Source organism: Mytilus galloprovincialis, chromosome 3 (assembly GCF_965363235.1).
Source record: "Mytilus galloprovincialis chromosome 3, xbMytGall1.hap1.1, whole genome shotgun sequence".
Classification (NCBI taxonomy): Eukaryota; Metazoa; Mollusca; class Bivalvia; order Mytilida; family Mytilidae; genus Mytilus; species Mytilus galloprovincialis.
In genome coordinates, this window is record NC_134840.1 from 73,761,850 (window position 1) to 73,783,345 (window position 21,496).

Consider the following 21,496-nt stretch of genomic DNA (forward strand, 5'->3'; position numbering starts at 1 on the left):
CCCCTGCTAAGTAAGTACATTTTTTAAATCCACAAAAGAGGAACATATTCTAGCTATAAGGAATCGAGCAGACAGGAAAATCCTATAAAGAGGCAATGGGTCTAAGTATGTACGGAAAAGATGTCACAGTGTTGATATATCAAAGTAACATAGTACACCACATCACATAATGAGGCAATGTAGACAGTTTTGAACCATATAATTGTGTTAGAAAGCCTCTATATGAAGTCAGCAACATAGGCACTGTTTGATGGTATGTTTTTTTTGGAGATCGTTACTAAAGATTGATGACTGATTTTATTTTTCAATACCAGTGGCTAATATTACATGTACATGCATAACCAGGATATACAATCAATAAACTTTCGATTGCCATTGTGCATCAGGTTTGATAGGAGAACACAGTATTTATTACTGGAACAGGTCATCTATGGCTCTCCCAGAGAGTTGTTTGCAAGAGATATTTAAACATGCTCATTCCCTGCACTCTTCTTGAAGGATTAAATGTTCCATTCAGACTTATGTAAATTGCCTTGAAGTCTGGGACATTTGTAATTTGCCTTTCTTCACAATTTTAGACAATATATATTTGTATTAAATACCCAATAAAAAGGAAGAAAACATAAGTATAATGAAATGCTTTATTGCCTTTAGTAAAAAGTATCAATGCTTACTCTATAAAAATATTAAAAAAAGTAACAAATCTCATAGAGAAACTGGCATATGGAATGATAGTGTTAGTTCATATAACTTTCTGTATTTATGGTTTTCACATTCTATACCACAAAGTTATAAAATCCTGTAGCAAAATATTTCAAGAAAAGGCGGCAAGCTATTGTTTCATTAATGGTGCACTGAACCAGTCATAAATTCTTCAGAACTTTGAAAATTTAAATATATAAGTTGTACTTGTATGATGTTTTGAAGTCTGAGATTTAAATATATAAGTTGTACTTGTATGATGTTCTGAAGTCTGAGATTTAAATATATAATTTGTACTTGTATCAAGTTATGAAGTCTGAGATTGCTCTTTTAACAAGTTCCTAAAGCAATATTAGATTTATAGATCTCTTGAGAAATTGGGTCCTGTACTGAAATAATGTGTGTAAAATGACCATTGAAACATTGATTATACCCCTTACAAATCATGGCGCAACAGTGAGGCTGTACTTTTTGCCACCAATACAAACAATATGACAGACTAAGTTTCATAATAATAAATGACTGACAGCTTATTCAATATTACTTTGTTTTAAAAGAGAACAAAAGTACAAAACTAGATGAACTGAACCAGATAGTTAATTTCAATGGTATTTTCAGATGTTGTGTAATTGGATACACCTAACTAAACAATAATAAAATATATAAATGCAATATACATGTGTGTTCTTTAACAAGGTGTAACATATGTATCTGCTAACAAATAATAACTCTACAAATTCAGTAACTTATAAGACTATGTCTAGAACTACTGATTCTGAGTTGTGATAGAATAATTTTTTACTTGTGCCATTTTCACAATATATACAACCACTAAATAATCTAAAGAACAGATTTAAATTATCTGAAAAAAAGTAACCCTGAATGTCTTAAACAATTATGTTATCATGATTATCTTTGATACTGAGAAAAACTCCTGTTTTTTTTTTTAATTATCTACTGAAAACAGTAGTACATGTATTGCATAACTCACACCAAATACTCCATATCCCTTCTTAATGATTAATTGGTGTTCAATGCCACTTTCAGCACTGTAGGCTATTTTGTGGCAGCCTTTTTTTATATTGGTGGAGGAAACCAGAGTGCCCTGTAGAAAATAGAAGCTGAGGACCCTAGTAATTAAGATTGGAGTCAAACACACCTGTCACATGGGGGAGGGATTGAACTCACGACCTCAGTATTGACAGGCTAGTGACACAACAGATGAACCTTTTTAGGCCACTTAGCCAACGAGGCCCCTACTACTTAATGATGCTGATACATACATAAAATAATATCAAGATGTTAATCAGTTGTCTATATAAAAATTGCTGGGCTATTTGACCCTGTCTGTTTGAATGAACCCATATCCGGTAAGTTTAATAAAAAAAAAAAAAATGATAATATCAATCAATTACCACTAAAATGTAAATTCTGTGATGAAGATTAATGAATATTTCATTTTGGGGATTAGAAACTACAATTTTTTTTATCTAGCATATCTTCTGATAATTTTTTGACAAAGTCATCATTAAAATTACATGTATTTATAAATTTCAAATTACTAATTAGAAAAATATGATCATAATGTTTGTATTCTAAATAAAATGTAAAAATTAATGATTTGTACACATATAACAATGTACCATTTTTCAACTGCCTCATTCTCACTGGTAGTAAATACAGGGATAAAAGTTTTAAATGAGTTTTGTATGCTGAACATCATCAATTCTAAGTAATAGAAAGAAAAGCTAAACAATATATCTTTATCTACAATATGTTTCACTATAATCAATAAATTCACCATAGATCAACATAAATGTTTCCTCAAAAATAGGAATACTTAAAATTTATGCATTCAGTGAACATAGTTGAATAGGGGAAATGGAATGCATGAAAACGAGATGAAAAAATGGAATTTGATATTTTTAGCAAATGATTTTTTTGAAACCATGAAGCAAAAAGTTCCTTTCATAAATAACAGCGATATATATTAGTCAACAAGGCACCTAATTTGTTATGACTAGAACTAAACAATTCATATTTACATATCTGGATTTCAAAAAAACACATATCACAAAATAAGCACAAAACTTCCTTCTAAACAGTCCAAAATAAAACATGGAATGCAATGATTTAGTATTATAACACACCAAAATGGCAACTGAAGGAATAATTCCTAAACAAAACATGGAATGCAAAGATAAAATGTTGCAACACGACAAATACAGCAACAAATGGAATGTAGTGAACTGTTCAATAATGATCATCAATGGAAATGCATAACTTCTGTTTATTCAGAAATAATAAAAAAAAAATTATTAGTGTGAACCATTAACTGGTTATAGATTGTTTTATTCAATTCTCAATTTTTATTTCTAGATACAAAACAAATAAATGAGAATGAATAAATTTAGTAAAATATTGAGGGTTTTGTAATAACTTTATAAAAATCTTCTAAAATGATATTCATGATTGTAAATTAAACTTGACTGTGTAAATGATTGTTTAGTGATGAGGGGTTGAGAGGGTCAATAAATAAATGGGGAAAAAATGTTCTTTTTAGGATGAAAATCTATATAAAATTTCTGCATGTCTTTATCAAAGTAAACTGATGAAATGAAAAAAAAAAGGATTGCAAAGTTCTATAAAGGTAAAATATCAAAATTGAGATTGCAAAAACTAGATCGGAACACATATATATCTAAAAGAAATTAGAATTCACAAAAATACAGAGATTCAAATGATGGCAAGGTTTTGAATTATATCAGTGGTTAGCTTTCTTCAGTTAATGGTAAAATGAGGAAACAAAAATAAGTGTAAATGGGAGATTAATCCAAGTTAAGGGACATAACTCTTTTAAATGTTTAGTACAATTGTGTCAAACATTTTCATGTACATATTGTAATCTTGTGAGTAACACTCTGTTTCACATGAATGCTTATAAAGCATTAACGAAACTATCACAAATACCTTATCATTTAATAAAGTCATCTACCCCCACCTTTTTCTGTTAATATATGTGGAGTAAATTCAGTGTACTGATGATACTGAAATTAAAATACAATATGCCTAAAATATAAATATTTTGCAAAGATTGCCAGTACTGTCATTTTTACATGACTACAAATCATCATATAAGTCATACATGCTGATGCTTCAGATTGTATTATTGCAAGTATCTTATAAAAACTTATGTCAGAAACAATGATATAAAATGTGTCTGTATGGGTACAAAAATGTTTCTGAAATTAGTCGTAGTATTGTAATGATGAAAATTACCCAGCATATAAAACATTTCGAAGAAATCCTATGTCCTGCATAGGAACCCTGTAGTTGTAAAAAAAAATACAATTATACCTCAATTGGGTTCAGGGATATTAACCTACATGTAAAACTAAGAAAAAATTAATCAAGTGTAAAATGTAGGTCAAAGTGATTAGAATGTAACAGACCTATTTCTAATACTATTTCTAATATTTGATTTATAGCATACTAAAACTTATATTCAAGTTACAAAAAATTCAAAAGAAACAATTAACATATGCATGAACCTGTTATAATGTATCAGACTATCATTAGTAATTTAAGGTGGTACCCAACACTTTCACTAAAATTAATTTGGCTCGTTTAATTTTCATAAAATTTTGACAAAGTATTCACTTTGACCCTTTAACAAAAATATAAAAAATTCAAAAAATTTGAACCAAGCGTTTTATCAGAAAAATTACACTTGTTATAAAGCAGTTTGACAAACACTAATTTTGATCATTGAGAAGCTTTATATTGTCTTCACAACACAACATAATTAAAACGTTTAGCTGATATTACAGAGTTATCTCCCTGTAGTGTTAGGTACCACCTTAATCTTAACTTCACCTAATTACCCATTACCGCTAACCATAAAAAAATCCCAAAAGAATGCTAATGGTCATATAATCTGTTTAGATTCATGTTTTAGATCAAATATATATATAAAATCATAGGCCAAAAAAATAAGTTGTTCTTAAACCTGATTTCTTTGTAACTTTAACTCTAAATAGATATATCACTAACCAGTAAGAGTCTGTTACAAAGATGAAAATATATTCTTTCAAATAAAAATGTCATGACGGTAAACAAAAACGATAGTAACAAGATAGAAGCAAAACTTCAATAAATATCACAAATATCTTACATCACAAAACACTTAAAAAAAATAACAGCAAAAACAATGCTATAAAAATAAATGCATAGAGTCACAACTATTTTAACAATTTTCAATCTTCTGTTTACATTTTAATAGATAATCTACAATTCATAAACTTTAAAAATGTACACAACCGAATTAAAAGCAGTATTTAAATTTGTCTATAAACTAAACTTAATATCTTTAAATCAAATATAAGTAAGATCTTCAGATTAATCCAGCAGAGTTCTAAATGATAGTATAAACCTATAACATGCAACTGTAGATTTCAACTTCATTATGTTTAAAGGTACCTCAGAGCACATTAGTCACCTGTGAAAAGTCCATCTATCATTTTCCAACTCTTGATAAAATTATTTATAAAATGGGAAACCACCTATTTTTACAGTTATTTATAAAATGGGAAACCACCTATTTTTATAGTTATTTATAAAATGGGAAACCACCTATTTTTATAGTTGCATACTTGGGAAGTATGCCACTGTAGATGTAAGGTTTTGGACTTTACCATAACTACAAAACAGTTCTTTGACTATAACCTGTTATAATGGTTTAAAGTCTGGCAAGTTAGCTGCAGCAAAATAACAACTGTACCCTCCATTGTACAAGAAGTATCATTCAAATGGATTAATGGAATATGAGACAGAGGTGTGTCCCTTCCTGTGTTCTTTCATCACAACATGTTTTTTCTTGCCAATTTGTCTTTCTGCAAAATAAAAAGAATATTAGTATATATACAAGCTTTTAAATCCTACAGGAAATATAAGCTCAAATAAACTTTTTTCTATTGCTTCATGTTTTTATTTTAAATCCATCGAAAATGCAGATATCTGCCTTTTTTATTTGACAATCCTACAGAGTTCTAATCTTTTGTAAAATAATATTGCACTTTCTATTCTGTTTTTATTGTCCATAATAAGTATAAATAAAAGGAGATGTATATATCAAAGGGACAGCAACCTAACATCACAAATAACCAATCTAGAGGACCAAATACAGTGTTCAACAATAGACATGGATGTGGCTATATAATATGCAAAGCTCAAGATCCTTCCAAGTCTAATAAAGTTATGAATAAATCAGAAGAAACTATCTTAAGAGCTGACAGCAAAACCAAATTCTTCAATAATCAAAACACGAATGTGTCCCCAGTACACGGATGCCCCACTCGCACTATCATTTTCTATGTTCAGTGGACCGTGAAATTGGGGTCAGAACTCTAATTTGACATTAAAATTAGAAAGATCATATCATAAGGAACATATATACTAAGTTTCAGGTTGATTGGACTTCAACTTCATCAAAAACTCGACCAAAAACTTTAACCTGAAACTGGACAGACGAAGGAATACACCTTATCGCTATTTGTCCGCCATTACTGAAAATCACACAGGTTCCCGTAAAATTTTGACGTCATAAAACAAAATATCTGACGCCACAATGGAAAAGTGATTGTTGTATGCGTCAAAAGTTCAAGCGGCCGGGTCAGCCGGGATTAGCGATAAGGTGTATGGACGAACGGAGCCACAGACCAGAAAACATAATGCCTCTCTACTATCGTAGGTGGGGCATAAAAACATTAGGCTATGACATATGACAATCATATATTTTCTAGTTCTTGTTCATGTATTAGATAAATGCTCTCTTACTTTTTACAAAATTCTATTTCTAACAGTATCTTAATCTTATATTTTTCTTTACAATTTACAACTTACCAAACTGCCAGCTTTTCTTGTTCTTGTATTCAATAAGGCAGCCTTTTTACCCTCCTGTAATTGCTTAAATCTTTTCTCTGCTTCTTGTATTCTGGTAAATTTTAAAGCAATATATAAAGCATATGCAGTACCATAAAATTGTGAGATTTATCAATTCATTTCAACAATAAAGAGAAATTATAAGACAGCTAAATGAAATATGCAGGAAAGGCTAGACAATTTCTTAGTGTAAAAGGTCAAACAAATCTGGAATCTTTAAAAGAATACATTAAGTTCAAGTCCAATTCCCAAAGCTATTTTACATTTAAACTTATTGTCATCAGGACAAGGGGAAGCAATATTTTTTGAAAGAGATATAAAAAATAGAATCTGAAATTGGTTATATCTTCTGAAACACACATGTACAGAATTTACAGTAATGATCTTATGCAAGAATTGAAACCATACTACAACATCTAACTATCAGCCTAAAAAAACTTTTTCAAAGCATTTATTCATTGAGTATGACTTATGGGTAAGCTTACTTTATTTTAAGGACTTTTTGTTGTTCTTTCTTCCACATCTGTTTAAAGTCTCCACAGAATGCTGACCATGATGAAAAGAAATACTCTGGAGTAACAAACTTATCTCCTGACTTTGGTTTTACACAAAAGTAAATCACAATTTCATCAAACCTGTAAATTGATAAAAAATAGAAAATTGATAAAATTTACATTCAATCTTTAGTTTTCTTTGTTTAAAACTTTTAATTTTTGTTTCCATCTTTTTTGGCATGAATGTTGTCTTTGTGCAACTTCTTAAACAGAATAACTTTTTTTCAAGAAGTATATAAATGATATCTGCTAGTTTTTGACAGCTCAAACCACAATTTTCCATCCATTAGCAACATGAGCAATTACCCTTATTTTGTCAGTTAATTCTTGCAAAGATATATTCTACATTTTACAAAAAATAATCCAAAGACTTCTACTTACATTATTTTAGCCTCTTTGATAGAATCGTCTTGTTCTTGTAGGTCATTTTTACCTGAAAATGAAAATTAACATCTTATTATTGTGAACATTTATGGATTCTGCATATATTTGTATGATCATAACATATAGCAGTACATTGTGTGTCAGATCAGTGTCAGTAATATTATTACACAGACTGTGTACATTCAGCCATGACATTATAGAATCATTTATCCCTCACTTTCAGGAATTATTTTTGTTGTTGACATTTTATGGCAAAGTTATCCTTCATGACCATTTCACTATTCATTTCAATACATTGTGTAAGGTCATGAAACATGATTAAGGATCAAAGTGAAGATTTAACTGGTCCATCTACAAAGGGTAAACAATACCAGACTTTAAATTAACCCTTTATGTATTTATGTTCAAGATGAATTCAATGTTACATACCCTTTTCAAAGAAATCCTCCATGACAGCTTTAAATGGTTGGAGATCATCTTCATGAGCATGTTTAATTACTTTATTTGATCTTTTAAGAGCAGCTGCAAGTAAAGTAAATACAGTGAAACCAAATCTAATCTAACCATGAGTGAGCATCTTCATTTTGTATTCTTCAATTTTAATGAAATTTTGCATATATTTTGTTTTGCACTCTAAGCACTCTATCCCTCTGTTATTATCCAATTGATATATTTTAGCACCTGTTCATTATCCTCTATTCTGCAAACCCCTTCTAGGCCTTCTTAAGTTTGTTTTTAACTATGCATCAGCTTAAACAATGAATATCATATTGAAATTAGGATACATCTTATAAAAGCAAATATTTCAGTATCAATGGGTAAGGTTTAAACATTTAATCAAACGATTCATTCTTAATCAATGGCTCAAACATTTCATTTCAAAAGTATTGCTAAATAAATCTGATTAAAAAAGGCTATATCAAAACCTGAATTACCATCAAAATCTTTCTTTATTCTCTTTAATTCTTTATCGATGTCATCAAAGTTAACCTGCATGCCTTGTGAGATGTCACTAGAATCAGGAAGTGGTAAAATGGCCTTTTCTGTTCCAGCATTATCATAATCAAACTTCTTTATATAAGTCATTACAACAAACTGTAGCAAACTGGATCTATTATCCTGGAATAAACAAGTTGTACCTTGTTAGATATTGCCATGAAGTATAAATGTATAAAGATTATTCTTCTGTTGCGAGTGAAGAATTTTTCATTTTTATAATCAATTTTTTATGACCAAATATAAGCCAATTTTTTTTTAATATGGTGGCATTTTAGAAAAAGAAAAAATTCAGGTGGTCATCTATTGTTTTCTTTCAAGTAAACTAAAAGAAAGCTACAGAATATTTCCCTATCAATATCAAGTAGGCGAGAAATATTTTAACTCATGTGCAATCACAGAATATGTTTCTCCTATATATTTCCAGTTTTCAGGTGTAACAAAATGTGTCCATGATTTTGTTATAGCAAACACAAACAAAGCATTCTTATCAATAAAGGGAGACAAAAAATGCAATTCAAAACAGAAGATTCTTGGAAAGTTTCATTCAAAACCATCACTTGTTTAGGAGAAGACGATACAAGAGACATGGATGGAAAGACAGATGGTTGCAATAAAAAAGGTTCAACATACCTTTGTTTTTACATCTTTTAATCTTGGCAGTATACTAATATCAAAACCATCAGCTTGACCTCTACTTCTATTTCCTAAAAATTCAATTCAATTAACATACTTTAGTTCTAGAATTTTTGCATGCATTTATTACTACGACTGTTGCAAAAAGGAGAGATTAATTATAACAATTTCAAGAAATGGTGCATACAAATAATACATTAAAATTTTAAAATAAAATAGAGAATATCATATGGCTTTTTCAATATCGCATCTGTATCAACCCGAGACACCAAAATAATCCCAAGAGCTCTGCTCGAGGGATTATATTGGTTGAGGGTTGATATAATGTGTGATATTGAAAAAGCCATATCATATACACTTTATTATATACATATACCTCAAGTAGATGTTTTTTATGTAACATGTCATACAGATAAGGAGGTTTGAAATGACGCCATACAGATTATAGGTTTGACATGACGTCCTACAGATTAGGGATTTGATAAAGCCTTTGCAACCATGACTGCAATCGAAGACGTGACGTCATACAGATTAAAGGTGTGATAAAGCTTTTGCAACCATGCTGATATCGATATCATCACGGGTGACTGATACAGCATGCTTGCCATTGATTGTATTACACATACAATTTATGTGTATTTACTACTAAATATATAATAATACCATATACTGTGACAATTTTTTGAAAGAATAACAAAAATGCAGACCGCTGTCAAAATTTACCTTAATACTTTGAACATAAAAGATTTATTTAAGCATAAAAATATGATTAAGTTATGTCAAGGATTTATAAGATTTTACAGAAGAAAATGACAAATGAGTAAATCAACAACATAACTAAATACATAAGTAAGTATATTCTACACTTTGTAAAATTATTTTGAAATACTTACCCCCATTCATATAATTTCCTACTGCTAACACTAATCCTAATACATCTTTCACACCTTTCCCATTCATCAATGTCTACAATAACAAAAACACATTGTATTAAAAAAACGTAAAAATAAGATTTCCATTTGCATAGCACATAGTTCTGGATCAAGATTTTCTCATAACTTTTGAAATCTTTTATCCTCAGTTACCCTCAAGATTGAAAGTTTGTTTCGGTAAGGAGAAAACTCATATGGGAGTTGCAATGAAACAATTAAGGAATGACTGTAAAATTTTCTTTTTTTTTTTTATGAAGAAATAACATAAACAAATTTGGTGCACACTGAATAACGCGCGTAGCGTGTTATTCAACAGTGTGCACCACATTTTTTATGTTATTTTGAATAGACAGAAATAATATTACAGTCATTTCTTATAATTTAATTCTAATTTCCATTTTTAACCGTAGAAAACCACGAAAATTGTTGATGACGTCACTGTCACACGACTAAATTATGTCTATGGGCTGATAACAAATAACATCAGCCAATCAGAAGACGTGTTACATCCAAAATTAAATTATTATTTCATACATCAATCATATCATGAATGGCAAAGGAATAATTCTTCCAGAAATTAAATTCTTGTCATTACAGAAGATATATGCAGGAATTGAAATGAATCGAAAATTTGTATTTGTTGGTAGCTCCTAAAAATGCCTGTACTGGCTAACCTTATACTGTATATTACGTTGGTAGCTCCTAAAAATGCCGGTTACGACTAACATTATACTGTATATATTAACTTACAAAATATGGCATACAAGAAGTAATGGTAAGAATTCCTATTTTCTAAGCCATAGATATAGGAAGATGTGGTGTGAGTGCCAATGAAACAACTCTCCATCCAAATTAACAATTTAAAAAAAAAGGTAAACCATTATAGGTCAATGTACGGCCTTCAACACGGAGCCTTGGCTCACATCGAACAATAAGCTTTAAAAGGCCCCAAAATTACTAGTGTAAAACCATTCAAATGGGAAAACCAACAGTCTAATCTATCTAAGTCTATCAAATAAAAAAAAAAAAAAAAAAATTCTAAGCCATACATTTTTTGAGTCATCTAATTATCATAATATATATATTAACAAGCATGAAGAAAAAAAAGTGTGAAAAACTGATTTGCCGGACTGACGGATGGACAGACAGACAGACAGATGGACAGAGTGCAAACCTAAAGTCCCCTTTCGACTTCGTCAGTAGGAGACTAATAAATATCAAACTGTGCTGATTACAGTTATGCTTTATATGTAAATCTATTTTTCTCGAAGTATGACTATCATAAATAATAACATCTTACATCAGAAGTCATTTTTAAATTGTTGAGTTTATTCTCTATCACAGAAATGCTTTCTTGGAAATTTTCTTGAAACAAAAAACAAAACATTCTCTCTGCAAAATCTGGTATCACAGTCAAATCATACAGAAACCTGAAGAAGAAAATACATCACTATATTTTCAGGAATCTACATTTATTGTGTGCAAAGTTATGGAAATTTTAAAATTAAAGATCAATGCTTTTCTGGCAGTTTAAAATATATGGTCGATGTATTGCATTACAGCAGACTTTTCATATTATTTTTACCATATTTACACATTTAGTTATTGTACAACAATAGCAATAACACAAAGAATGAGTAATAATAAGAACTTGCATCAATAAATGTACATTACATATTTTGAATAAAAAATATCTCATATAAGTATGATAAAAAATTTCATGTCGTAAAACAATTATGCAAATTTTTATTATTGTTAGAATCACCAAGTTGCATTATTCACATTCATAAAAACCACACAATATTTCTGAATTTACAGCGTTCTGCACACAAATTGTCGTTTACTTATAATCAATACATCATACTTACTGATCAGGTTTATCAAGAGGTACATTAGGGTTTTGATCTATATGCTTCTTTATTTTTTTAATTTCTTCATCATCTGCTCTCTGAAATTATTAAAATTGTATTAAAAAAATACAGAATATTGTTAATTTGCATGAAATGAAAATGTTTACAGGCAGGTAAATTTCATATCTATTAACATATAAAGCAAGTGAATAAAATTTCAAGCTGAACCCTACAATGAACCAAACACATCAGTACCACTGCTTTTCCCCATGCAATCATACTTAAGTTTTTATCACTAGTGGCTGTTTCTGTAAGTCACTGCAGTACATGTTTTTCATTAAAAAAAATCTTAGTCAGAAAATTGTTGGTCAGGAAAAACAAGCAAGAATAAGTAGATTTTTAAACAAAATAGTTATTATGAAAACCATTTTAGGGTTATTGTGGTTTCAAATTTTATGAAACTTTTTTTAGAACTGGAAATCACTGAAGAAACCTTGTTTCTTTAACTTAATCGATAAAAACATTCATTATATGAAATTGAAATAAAAAGATTTGCCTATTCTGTATTTCAGATCTTTGGAAACCAGTGTGCTCTAAAATGCAGTTAAAAGTATGCTTATTTCTTCATCAGAAGTCATGATAAGGCATTGTTTTGACATTAAATAATTTTAAATTTAGGAGAAAATGGCTATAAATACTTGGTATTCTGAGTTTAAAAACCTGAAAGTTTGAGAAAAAGTTTGAAAATCTCATATATGTGCAAACATCTGCAAAATAAAAGGGTTCTAGCTTAAAGGTTTCAAAACAAGCAATGAGCTGCAAAAATCAATATGCTAAATTTCACATTACCCCCGCCTGTATAGTATTACTATTCAGTATTACTAAACCTTTAATTCATTAGAAACACAACTTCTATAATATGCATACCTTCTGTAATTGTACACATATTTGTCATAGTACGAATTTTTTAGCTTAAAAATTGTCAGAAGATTTAGGTGGACAAAGCAGGTGCCAAACATGCAAGAAGTTCAAGAACCAATAATTTAATGAATTTAAGACTAGAATCAAAATCCCACAAAATGCATACCTTTGATATATGAACAAATTTTCTGTAAAACAAAAATGTTTAGCTTGAAAACTGTAGATAGACAAATGATAGAGGTATGCCGGCAAACCATGTACATAAATTTTGGACATATAGTGATTATTCATATGCCATGCAAAGGCAACAAATATGTATTATTAGCTTCAGTATTATTTGTGTTCCAATTAATGCCAGTTATATTGACCATTTTTATGTATTTTTTCAAATCACCAACATCAGTTCCACTAAAGTTCCCAGAAAACAAATAGCCATATTTGTTAATTTAACAATTTATATAAAAAAAAAAGACTTATAAATAGATATCCAATATATTAATGAAGGAAATTAAAAAAAAGTGTAAAAAGCCCCTTATCATGCATTTCTTTTGTGTCCAGAAAATCTTACAATTGATTGTGTATGATCCAGGTTAACATATGTTTTGCAATGCAGATATAATTCAATATTCTTTTTTCATAATTTCACAATTGAAAAATTATCTTACATTGTCATATATAGCTTTCAACTTCTCCATTTCTAGTTGTGAGGTATCTAAATGCATTATTGCTGAAAAGAATAAAGTTCAAATATTTATCAAATATTATGTAAAAAAAAAATTTAGACATTAAAATCAATAAAAAGACATACTGATTGTAAGCAAAACTGTTTTTTAAAAAATTTATTTCTATTTTCAGTATCTTTCATAAAAAAAATTCAGACATATTTCTGCATCCATCCCTATATCAAAAATAATTACAGTAATTACCCTTTATCTGTTAACCTACAAATGTATATTCTTAAAAGGAATTAATTTTAATTGCAAATTACCAGTACTTTTTTACAGAAGTTTTTGCTTAAAATATACTGAATCATTAACGTTCCAGTCAACCAGCTGAATTATCAACCTGCGTTTAGCTTCTGAAATTGACAAATTGCAAGAACCTAGCTAAGATTTTGTGTTTCTAATCTATTTGGGCTATCAGATCATATAGATTGAAGTAATCTAGTGATATGTCCTTAGAATAGTTAAGTAGAGTTGGTGCTACCACTTTTTTTCTTGTCAATCGAAGTTAAAATCATACATACCATTTTCAATAACAAAAAACTCAAGCCGCAAACTTGATAATAAAATACCAATAGCTTGGGAGCGTTTTGGTTCTATCACTTTGGCAAACTGAAAAAGAGATTTAATATTTAAAGTCACTCATTCCTGGAAGAAGTTGTTTCTATTAAAAAAATAAAGTCTGCCAGTATTTACAAAGAAATCAAATTTGTAAATGTGGCACTCTTAGATTTTTCACATTTACTTTGATTTATACGTCAATGTTCTGTTCTGTCTATAACTTTATTTAATAAATTTGAACTTGATCTGTGTTTAATGGTAATAAGCATTGTGTATAAGTTTCATAGAATTTGGTTGAGTCAAACTTAATTCAGAGAATTGAAACCAATTTCCGGACATGCACATGCACAGACTGACAAGGGTAACACTTAATGCCCCTCTGCTGCAGCAGAGGCATAAAAATGGCAAAATATAGGCAAAACTGTTCATGTACATGTATCAATGATCTTTTTGTAGCATGAGTGAGAAACTGTCTAAAAATCCTTATATAAAACCCTGCCTATGCAATATTTTGTTCTCTATATAAATAACAAAGAATACAGATATCGTTTATTTTCTACATTCCACATTGGGTTATGTAAAAAGGTGTAATTCTTCTGAAGTATATTACAAACCTGCTTTGGAGGGGATTTACTTTTGGTGAGACGAGACTTTCTGGTATTATCTATTGGCACTTTAGAGAACAGTTCATCAACTTCATCAAAATTAATTCTAGCTTCATCTATTTCCTCCCAAACTAGTCTAGCATTGGCGTACCTGTAACATAGTTGATAGTTGGAAGTAGAGAAAAGTGGAAAATTTATACAAAATGTTGCCTGTTTGACTCATCTGATGAAGGGACCAACCACATATAATGTGCCTTATAATCAAGAAAATGTTTTCATACACAGCAAACATAAGACAGAAAAGAGACATTGAATTGACTGAAAACATAATGAAGGGTTATTTCTGTGCTGTCATTAAGTGTTTACACGGCCAACACTCGGCTAACCGAGAGATTGGTTGGTTAATCTACATTGAGTATGCGGCTATATGGGCGATTGGTCTGTTAATCGGGTTGGTTATACGTCTGTTAAGAGTAAAACACACAATTTAATGTTAAACTCCGTTTAATATACAGCTTTTTGGCATATTATAAGAACAAAATCAAAAAAAAAAGAAAAGTGTCTGACAAAATGATATCTATCATAGAACATTTTCCACCTGTAAAAACATTTCATAGTCTGTGCAGTGTTGTTTATTTCTGTATTCTTTAAATTGTTATGTCACTTTCTTTACATTTTATTTATTTTACTCATTATTCTTTCTCTATTCTTTATATTTTAGCATCCCAATAAATTTTACTTACTAATGTTTGGTTACATTACGACGTTTATCTCTGATTTATATACTGGTAACCAATGTAGATTACAAATTGGTATAATTCATAACAACAAAACAGAATCTACATGATATATACGACCATTCTTGGATGAAATTTAATATTACTTTATAAATTAATATTACACTTTTTGAAACCATTTTTATCAATTTTCAATTTCTATTGTCTCTATTTATGTTTCATTGTTCATGTGTTGTTTCCGCATATTTTAACCACTCATCTTGAGCCTCCCCATTTGATCCGATAACACCCCATATTGCAATCAAATTATACTTTTATTGCCATTCATAACTCTTAACAGACCAATTAACAGACCTGGTTTTATACAACCGACCCATTAACAGAACAGGTTTTTAATAAAAATTTATTAATGTCACCAAAATGCAGATTTTCGTGTAGATTTTTCACACAATGATATTAATATGGTTAACAAACATAATGCCTGTCTTTTTTCAATAATATGTTCAAAATGTTGCATGCAAGTAAATTCAACTAACCTTTCATTTTGTGTACATTTTGTGTGTGTAAAATGTGTATAAATTTATTGATGAGTAACTGAGTAACCCGCCTTTTCATTTTATAGATTGTTTATCGAACCTAGAAAAAAATAATTACACCACTGGATTCAGGACATTGAATTGTTTTGTCAGACATAAATAAATTTTATGATAAAAATACATTTTAAAAGTTATACAATGAAACATACTGAACTTGCAATGATTTTCTCGATAACACCTGATTAACAGACTTTAGCCAACCCGATTAACAGACCAACCGCCAATATAGCCACATACTCAATATAGATTAACCGAACAATCTATCGGTTAGCTGAGTGTTGGCCGTGATTAAATAGATGTAAGAAGATGTGGTTTGAGTGCCAATGAGACAACTCTCCATTCAAGTCCCAATTTGTAAACGTTAATCATTATAGGTCAAAGTATAATTTTTAACACTAAGCCTTGGCTCACACCCAACAGCAAGCTATAATGGGCCCCAAAAATGGATAGTGTAAAACTGTTCAAACAGGAAAACCAATGGTTTAATTTTTTTTTTTTTTAAAAAAGAAACGAGAAACACTTATGAACCACATCGACAAACGACAACCACTGAATATTTTAGTCTTAATCTTTGCCTTTAAGTTTGCAATGTAAATTTTACTTACTCCTTATGTTTGGGTGACTTTATTTCATTAACAACAATTCTGTTCCAGAACAGAGGTTTCATTGGGGACTTGGTACTGATCAATGGCTTTAAAGAACCTGTAAAACATTGTTATATGTATATAAATGATTAATAATATATACAGCCCTTAATAAGTTCAATCAGGCTCGGTTTAAAAAAAGTAGATACTGATTCAAAAGTCTAGAGTTAATTGGTAATTTGTACTCAAATGCCGGAAAGTTATACCGGTAAGTACTTTTTGTAATACAAATTTTTTATGAACAGAGTCACAATATCAGAAGAATGATTTCCGTCTCTCAGAAACTGACTGTTCAGTTTTTTGTTCAGGTGTGATAACATTTCAAACAAAATTTAAAAAGAACCTTAATTTTCAAGACTTCAAAAGGAAGACAGTTATAATATAGGCCTAATGTTCTTATCCCAAAACAAGAGGAAATGAGGAAAATTCAATTTTGCAATAAAATGCTATTGTTTTCATACTTATAAGTTTACTTTCTAAACTATTAAACATTTTTTATATCTCAAAGTGTTAGCTTACACAATAAAATGTTAATGTACACTTCTATAAATATTCCCTGGATAGGGAAGTGGGTTAAACATGTGAAATTCAGTGACAAAAAATTTATACGAACAAAAAATTGTGTGGTAGAAATATACATGATATATATTTCACTAAAAATTTTGCAACACTGAGATACATATAACTTGTCAAAGTGAATAAGTATTTGAACTTTTTGAAAGACTTTATTACAGTAAAACTAAAACTGAGAAAAAGTGCACAAGTGACTACATTCTATTAACAGTTTGTGTAGCAAATTTATTTACTACAAGTTGGAAATATCCATTTGCAGTTGGCAACTGTAGGGAGTAATAAGGGTTTCCTTAAGATCCCAATTATTCCTTCTTCCATCTCTCTATCTGTTACTGGGTTACACTCTAGAAACATATATGTATATTAAGGCATCCTTATAATAATGAAAATTAGGAGACTATTTGAAGAACATAATAAGTTTTTATCCTTCCAAGCCTACACAATGGTTACCTGGTATAGTGAGGCAATAACCATGAAATGAAAAGGGGTCAGATTGTACAAAATAAGAAAGAGAATGAAATATTTGACTGCCACAGGAAATACATAGAGAAATGTGTAAGTTGGAAACATTTGGCATCAACCGTAGTCTATCAAGCCTACTCTTAACCAATAATGCTGGCACACTCCAGCATACAAAACTATAGTCTGCAAATGCAAAACTGAAAACATGCCTATACAAATAATTTAAATCAATTAAAATAAACTGTTATCACAGAGATATGTCTCGCCTTTTTGTAATTTTGATTATGCAATTGTTGAAATCAAAATAGCAATACTTTAACATCTTACAAAAGTTAGGTAAATATTCAAAGTCAATGAACCATGACTGAATAACATGGCTAAACAATCTCCATGTAAATGAGATGTGCCAATGTTTAAACAACTGCATACCAAATACCATCCTGACCATTGACTTATTACAAGTCGTTCCCAAATCTAAATACAAACATTAACTAGTAAACTAAAGAATAGTTTAAAAGTCAATAAGAGGGGGTGGGACTATATAATCTGCATGGAAAAGATACTTGCAAATGCCAATAAATTTGCATACCAAATATCATTGACTTAACATTAGCAGTTCATCTTAAACTGATCTAATCACAAACTGATACATGTAAACTAAGATAAGTTTCAAAGTCATTAGACTGTGACTGAGGGGTGAGGCCAAATATTCTCCATGGAAATGAGATGTGCCAATGCTCATACAACTGAATACCAATTAACATTGGCCTACCATTAATGGTTCCCCTTGAATTGACCTAATCAGAAACTAATACATGATATGACCCAGAAAAAATTTTCAAAGTCAATAGACCATGACTAAGGGGGCAGAGCCAAATTATCTCCATGGAAATGAGATATGACGATGCTTACACAACTGCATACCAAATATCATTGACCTACCACTTGTGGTTCCCCATAAACTGACCTAATCACAAACTAATACATGGAAAATAAGCAAAAGTTTCGAAGTCAATAGACTATGACTGATGTCGCAGGGCCAAAAATTCTCCATGGAAATGAGATGTGCTAATGCTAATACAACTGCATACCAAATATCATTGACCTACCACTTGTGGTTCCCTATAAACTGACCTAATCACAAACTAATACATGTAAAATAAGCAAAAGTTTCAAAGTCAATAGACCATGACTAAGGGCCAGAGCTTAATTATCTCCAAGGAAATGAGATATGCCGATGCTTACACAACTGTATACCAAATATCATTGACCTACCACTTGTGGTTCCCCATAAACTGACGTAATCACAAACTAATACATGGAAAATAAGCAAAAGTTTTGAAGTCAATAGACTATGACTGATTTGGCAGGGCCAAAAATTCTCCATGGAAATGAGATGTGCTAATGCTAATACAACTGAATACCAAATATCATTGATCTACCACTTGTGGTTCACCATAAACTAGCCCTAATCACAAACTAATACATTGTTGATGCCGCCGCTGACGCTGGAAATAGCATACCTATGTCTCGCTTTTCGACTCCGTCAAGACAAGACAAAAAAAAAAAGATTACAGACAGTTATATATTAAATACTGCCCTATCATCAAATTTTACACATCTTTGTGTGAATGTATAAATAATTTTTACCGGTAGGTAAATCATAACCCTTAAAATATATTAACCAGATGCAGGGCACAGCTTTATACGACCGCAGAGGTTGAACCCTGAATGGTTGGGGCAAGTATGGACACAGTATTCAAGCTGGATTCAGCTCTAAATTTGGATTGTGATTAAATAGTTGACACAGCATAGGTTTCTGACACAGAATGAATGTGGTCTAATGAACTTAAAATATTTTTTTTGCCTTTGAGCAATTCACTATCTTTTTGAATATTAATCCTCTCAAAAAAATGTTTGAAGAAATTTTCTTTTTATTTATGAAATCTGAAATGAGAAAAATTTAAACCCCCCCTTTTTTTTCACATCCCCCTTTCCCTTTTTCCAAAACTGATCTCAATTCAAATTTCTAATGGAGTTTGCAACAATAACTACTCATTTAAATACATCATAAAATATTAAAAATGTAAAATAAAGTGCTTGTTATCACTGAATGGTAAAGATTGTTTTAATTTATCAGTTGGAAGTAAAAGTGAATATACATTGTATAAAACAATGATTTAAGTTGATTCAACTACTATTCTGGACAAAGAAAGATAACTCCAATTGAAAATTTCTTGCTATTGCACAATATTGTGCAATTAAATATTTCTTGTTATTGCGCAATACTGTGCAATTGAAAATATTTGCTATTGCACAATACTGTGCAATTGAAGATTTCTTGCTATTGCGCAATACTGTGCAATTGAAAATTTCTTGCTATTGCACAATACTGTGCAATTGAAGATTTCTTGCTATTGCTGAATACTGTGCAATTGAAAATTTCTTGCTATTGCACAATACTTAATATAATAATTTTGGATCCTGATTTGAACCAACTTGAAAACTGGGCCCATAATCAAAAATCTAAGTACATGTTTAGATTCAGCATATCAAAAAAGCCCAAGAATTCAATTTTTGTTAAAATCAAACTTAGTTTAATTTTGGACCCTTTGGACTTTAATGTAGACCAATTTGAAAACGGGACCAAAAATTAAGAATCTACATACACAGTTAGATTTGGCATATCAAAGAACCCCAATTATTCAATTTTTGCTGAAATCAAACAAAGTTTAATTTTGGACCCCGATTTGGACCAACTTGAAAACTGGGCCAATAATCAAAAATCTAAGTACATTTTTAGATTCAGTATATCAAAGAACCCCATGGATTATTTTTTTGTTAAAATCAAACTAAGTTTAATTTTGGACCCTTTGGACCTTAATGTAGACCAATTTGAAAACGGAATCAAAAATTAAGAATCTACATACACAGTTAGATTCGGCATATCAAATTAAAGAACCCCAATTATTCAATTTTTGATGAAATCAAACAAAGTTAAATTTTGGACCCTTTGGGACCCTTATTCCTAAACTGTTGGGACCAAAACTCCCAAAATCAAACTCGACCTTCCTTTTATGGTCATAAACCTTGTGTTTAAATTTCATAGATTTCTATTTACTTATACTAAAGTTATGGTGCGAAAACCAAGAATAAAGCTTATTTGGGCCCCTTTTTGGTCCATAATTCCTAAACTGTTGGGACCTCAACTCCCAAAATCTATCCCAACCTTCCTTTTGTAGTCATAAACCTTGTGTTTAAATTTCATTGATTTCTATTTACTTATACTAAAGTTATTGTGCAAAAACCAAGAATAATGCTTATTTGGGCCCTTTTTTGGCCCCTAATTCCTAAACTGTTGGAACCAAAACTCCCAAAATCAATCCCAACCTTCTTTTTGTGGCCATAAACCTTGTGTCAAAATTTCATAGATTTCTATTTACTTAAACTAAAGTTATAGTACGAAAACCAAGAAAATGCTTATTTGGGCCCTTTTTGGCCCCTTATTCCTAAAATGTTGGGACCAAAACTCCCAAAATCAATCCCAACCTTCCTTTTGTGGTCATAAACCTTGTGTTAAAATTTCATAGATTTCTATTCACTTTTACTAAAGTTAGAGTGCGAAAACTAAAAGTATTCGGAGGACGACGACGACGCAGACGATGACGCCAACGTGATACC

The 21,496-nt window shown here is 30.3% G+C and overlaps 1 protein-coding gene across 4 annotated transcripts in view; it reads right to left on the reverse strand.

The window, feature by feature from the left end:
* Positions 1–627: 627 nt before the first annotated feature.
* LOC143068898 (uncharacterized) overlaps positions 628–21,496 on the reverse strand; it is a 43,965-nt gene continuing 23,096 nt past the window's right edge. For 2 of the 4 annotated variants that reach the window (XM_076243251.1, XM_076243252.1), the window contains exons 7-20: positions 16,742–16,838; positions 14,813–14,954; positions 14,162–14,249; positions 13,581–13,642; positions 12,013–12,092; positions 11,445–11,574; positions 10,106–10,178; positions 9,210–9,283; positions 8,516–8,699; positions 8,010–8,102; positions 7,578–7,629; positions 7,128–7,277; positions 6,604–6,694; positions 628–5,594 (exon numbers count right to left, since the gene is read on the reverse strand). In XM_076243251.1, the coding sequence (XP_076099366.1) occupies positions 5,562–5,594; positions 6,604–6,694; positions 7,128–7,277; positions 7,578–7,629; positions 8,010–8,102; positions 8,516–8,699; positions 9,210–9,283; positions 10,106–10,178; positions 11,445–11,574; positions 12,013–12,092; positions 13,581–13,642; positions 14,162–14,249; positions 14,813–14,954; positions 16,742–16,838 (1,349 nt within the window). In that variant the 3' untranslated portion in view covers positions 628–5,561. Of the gene's footprint in view, positions 5,595–6,603; positions 6,695–7,127; positions 7,278–7,577; positions 7,630–8,009; positions 8,103–8,515; positions 8,700–9,209; positions 9,284–10,105; positions 10,179–11,444; positions 11,575–12,012; positions 12,093–13,081; positions 13,104–13,580; positions 13,643–14,161; positions 14,250–14,812; positions 14,955–16,741; positions 16,839–21,496 lie in introns of those variants that run through there. The other 2 variants (XR_012976269.1, XM_076243253.1) reach the window with 2 other exon arrangements.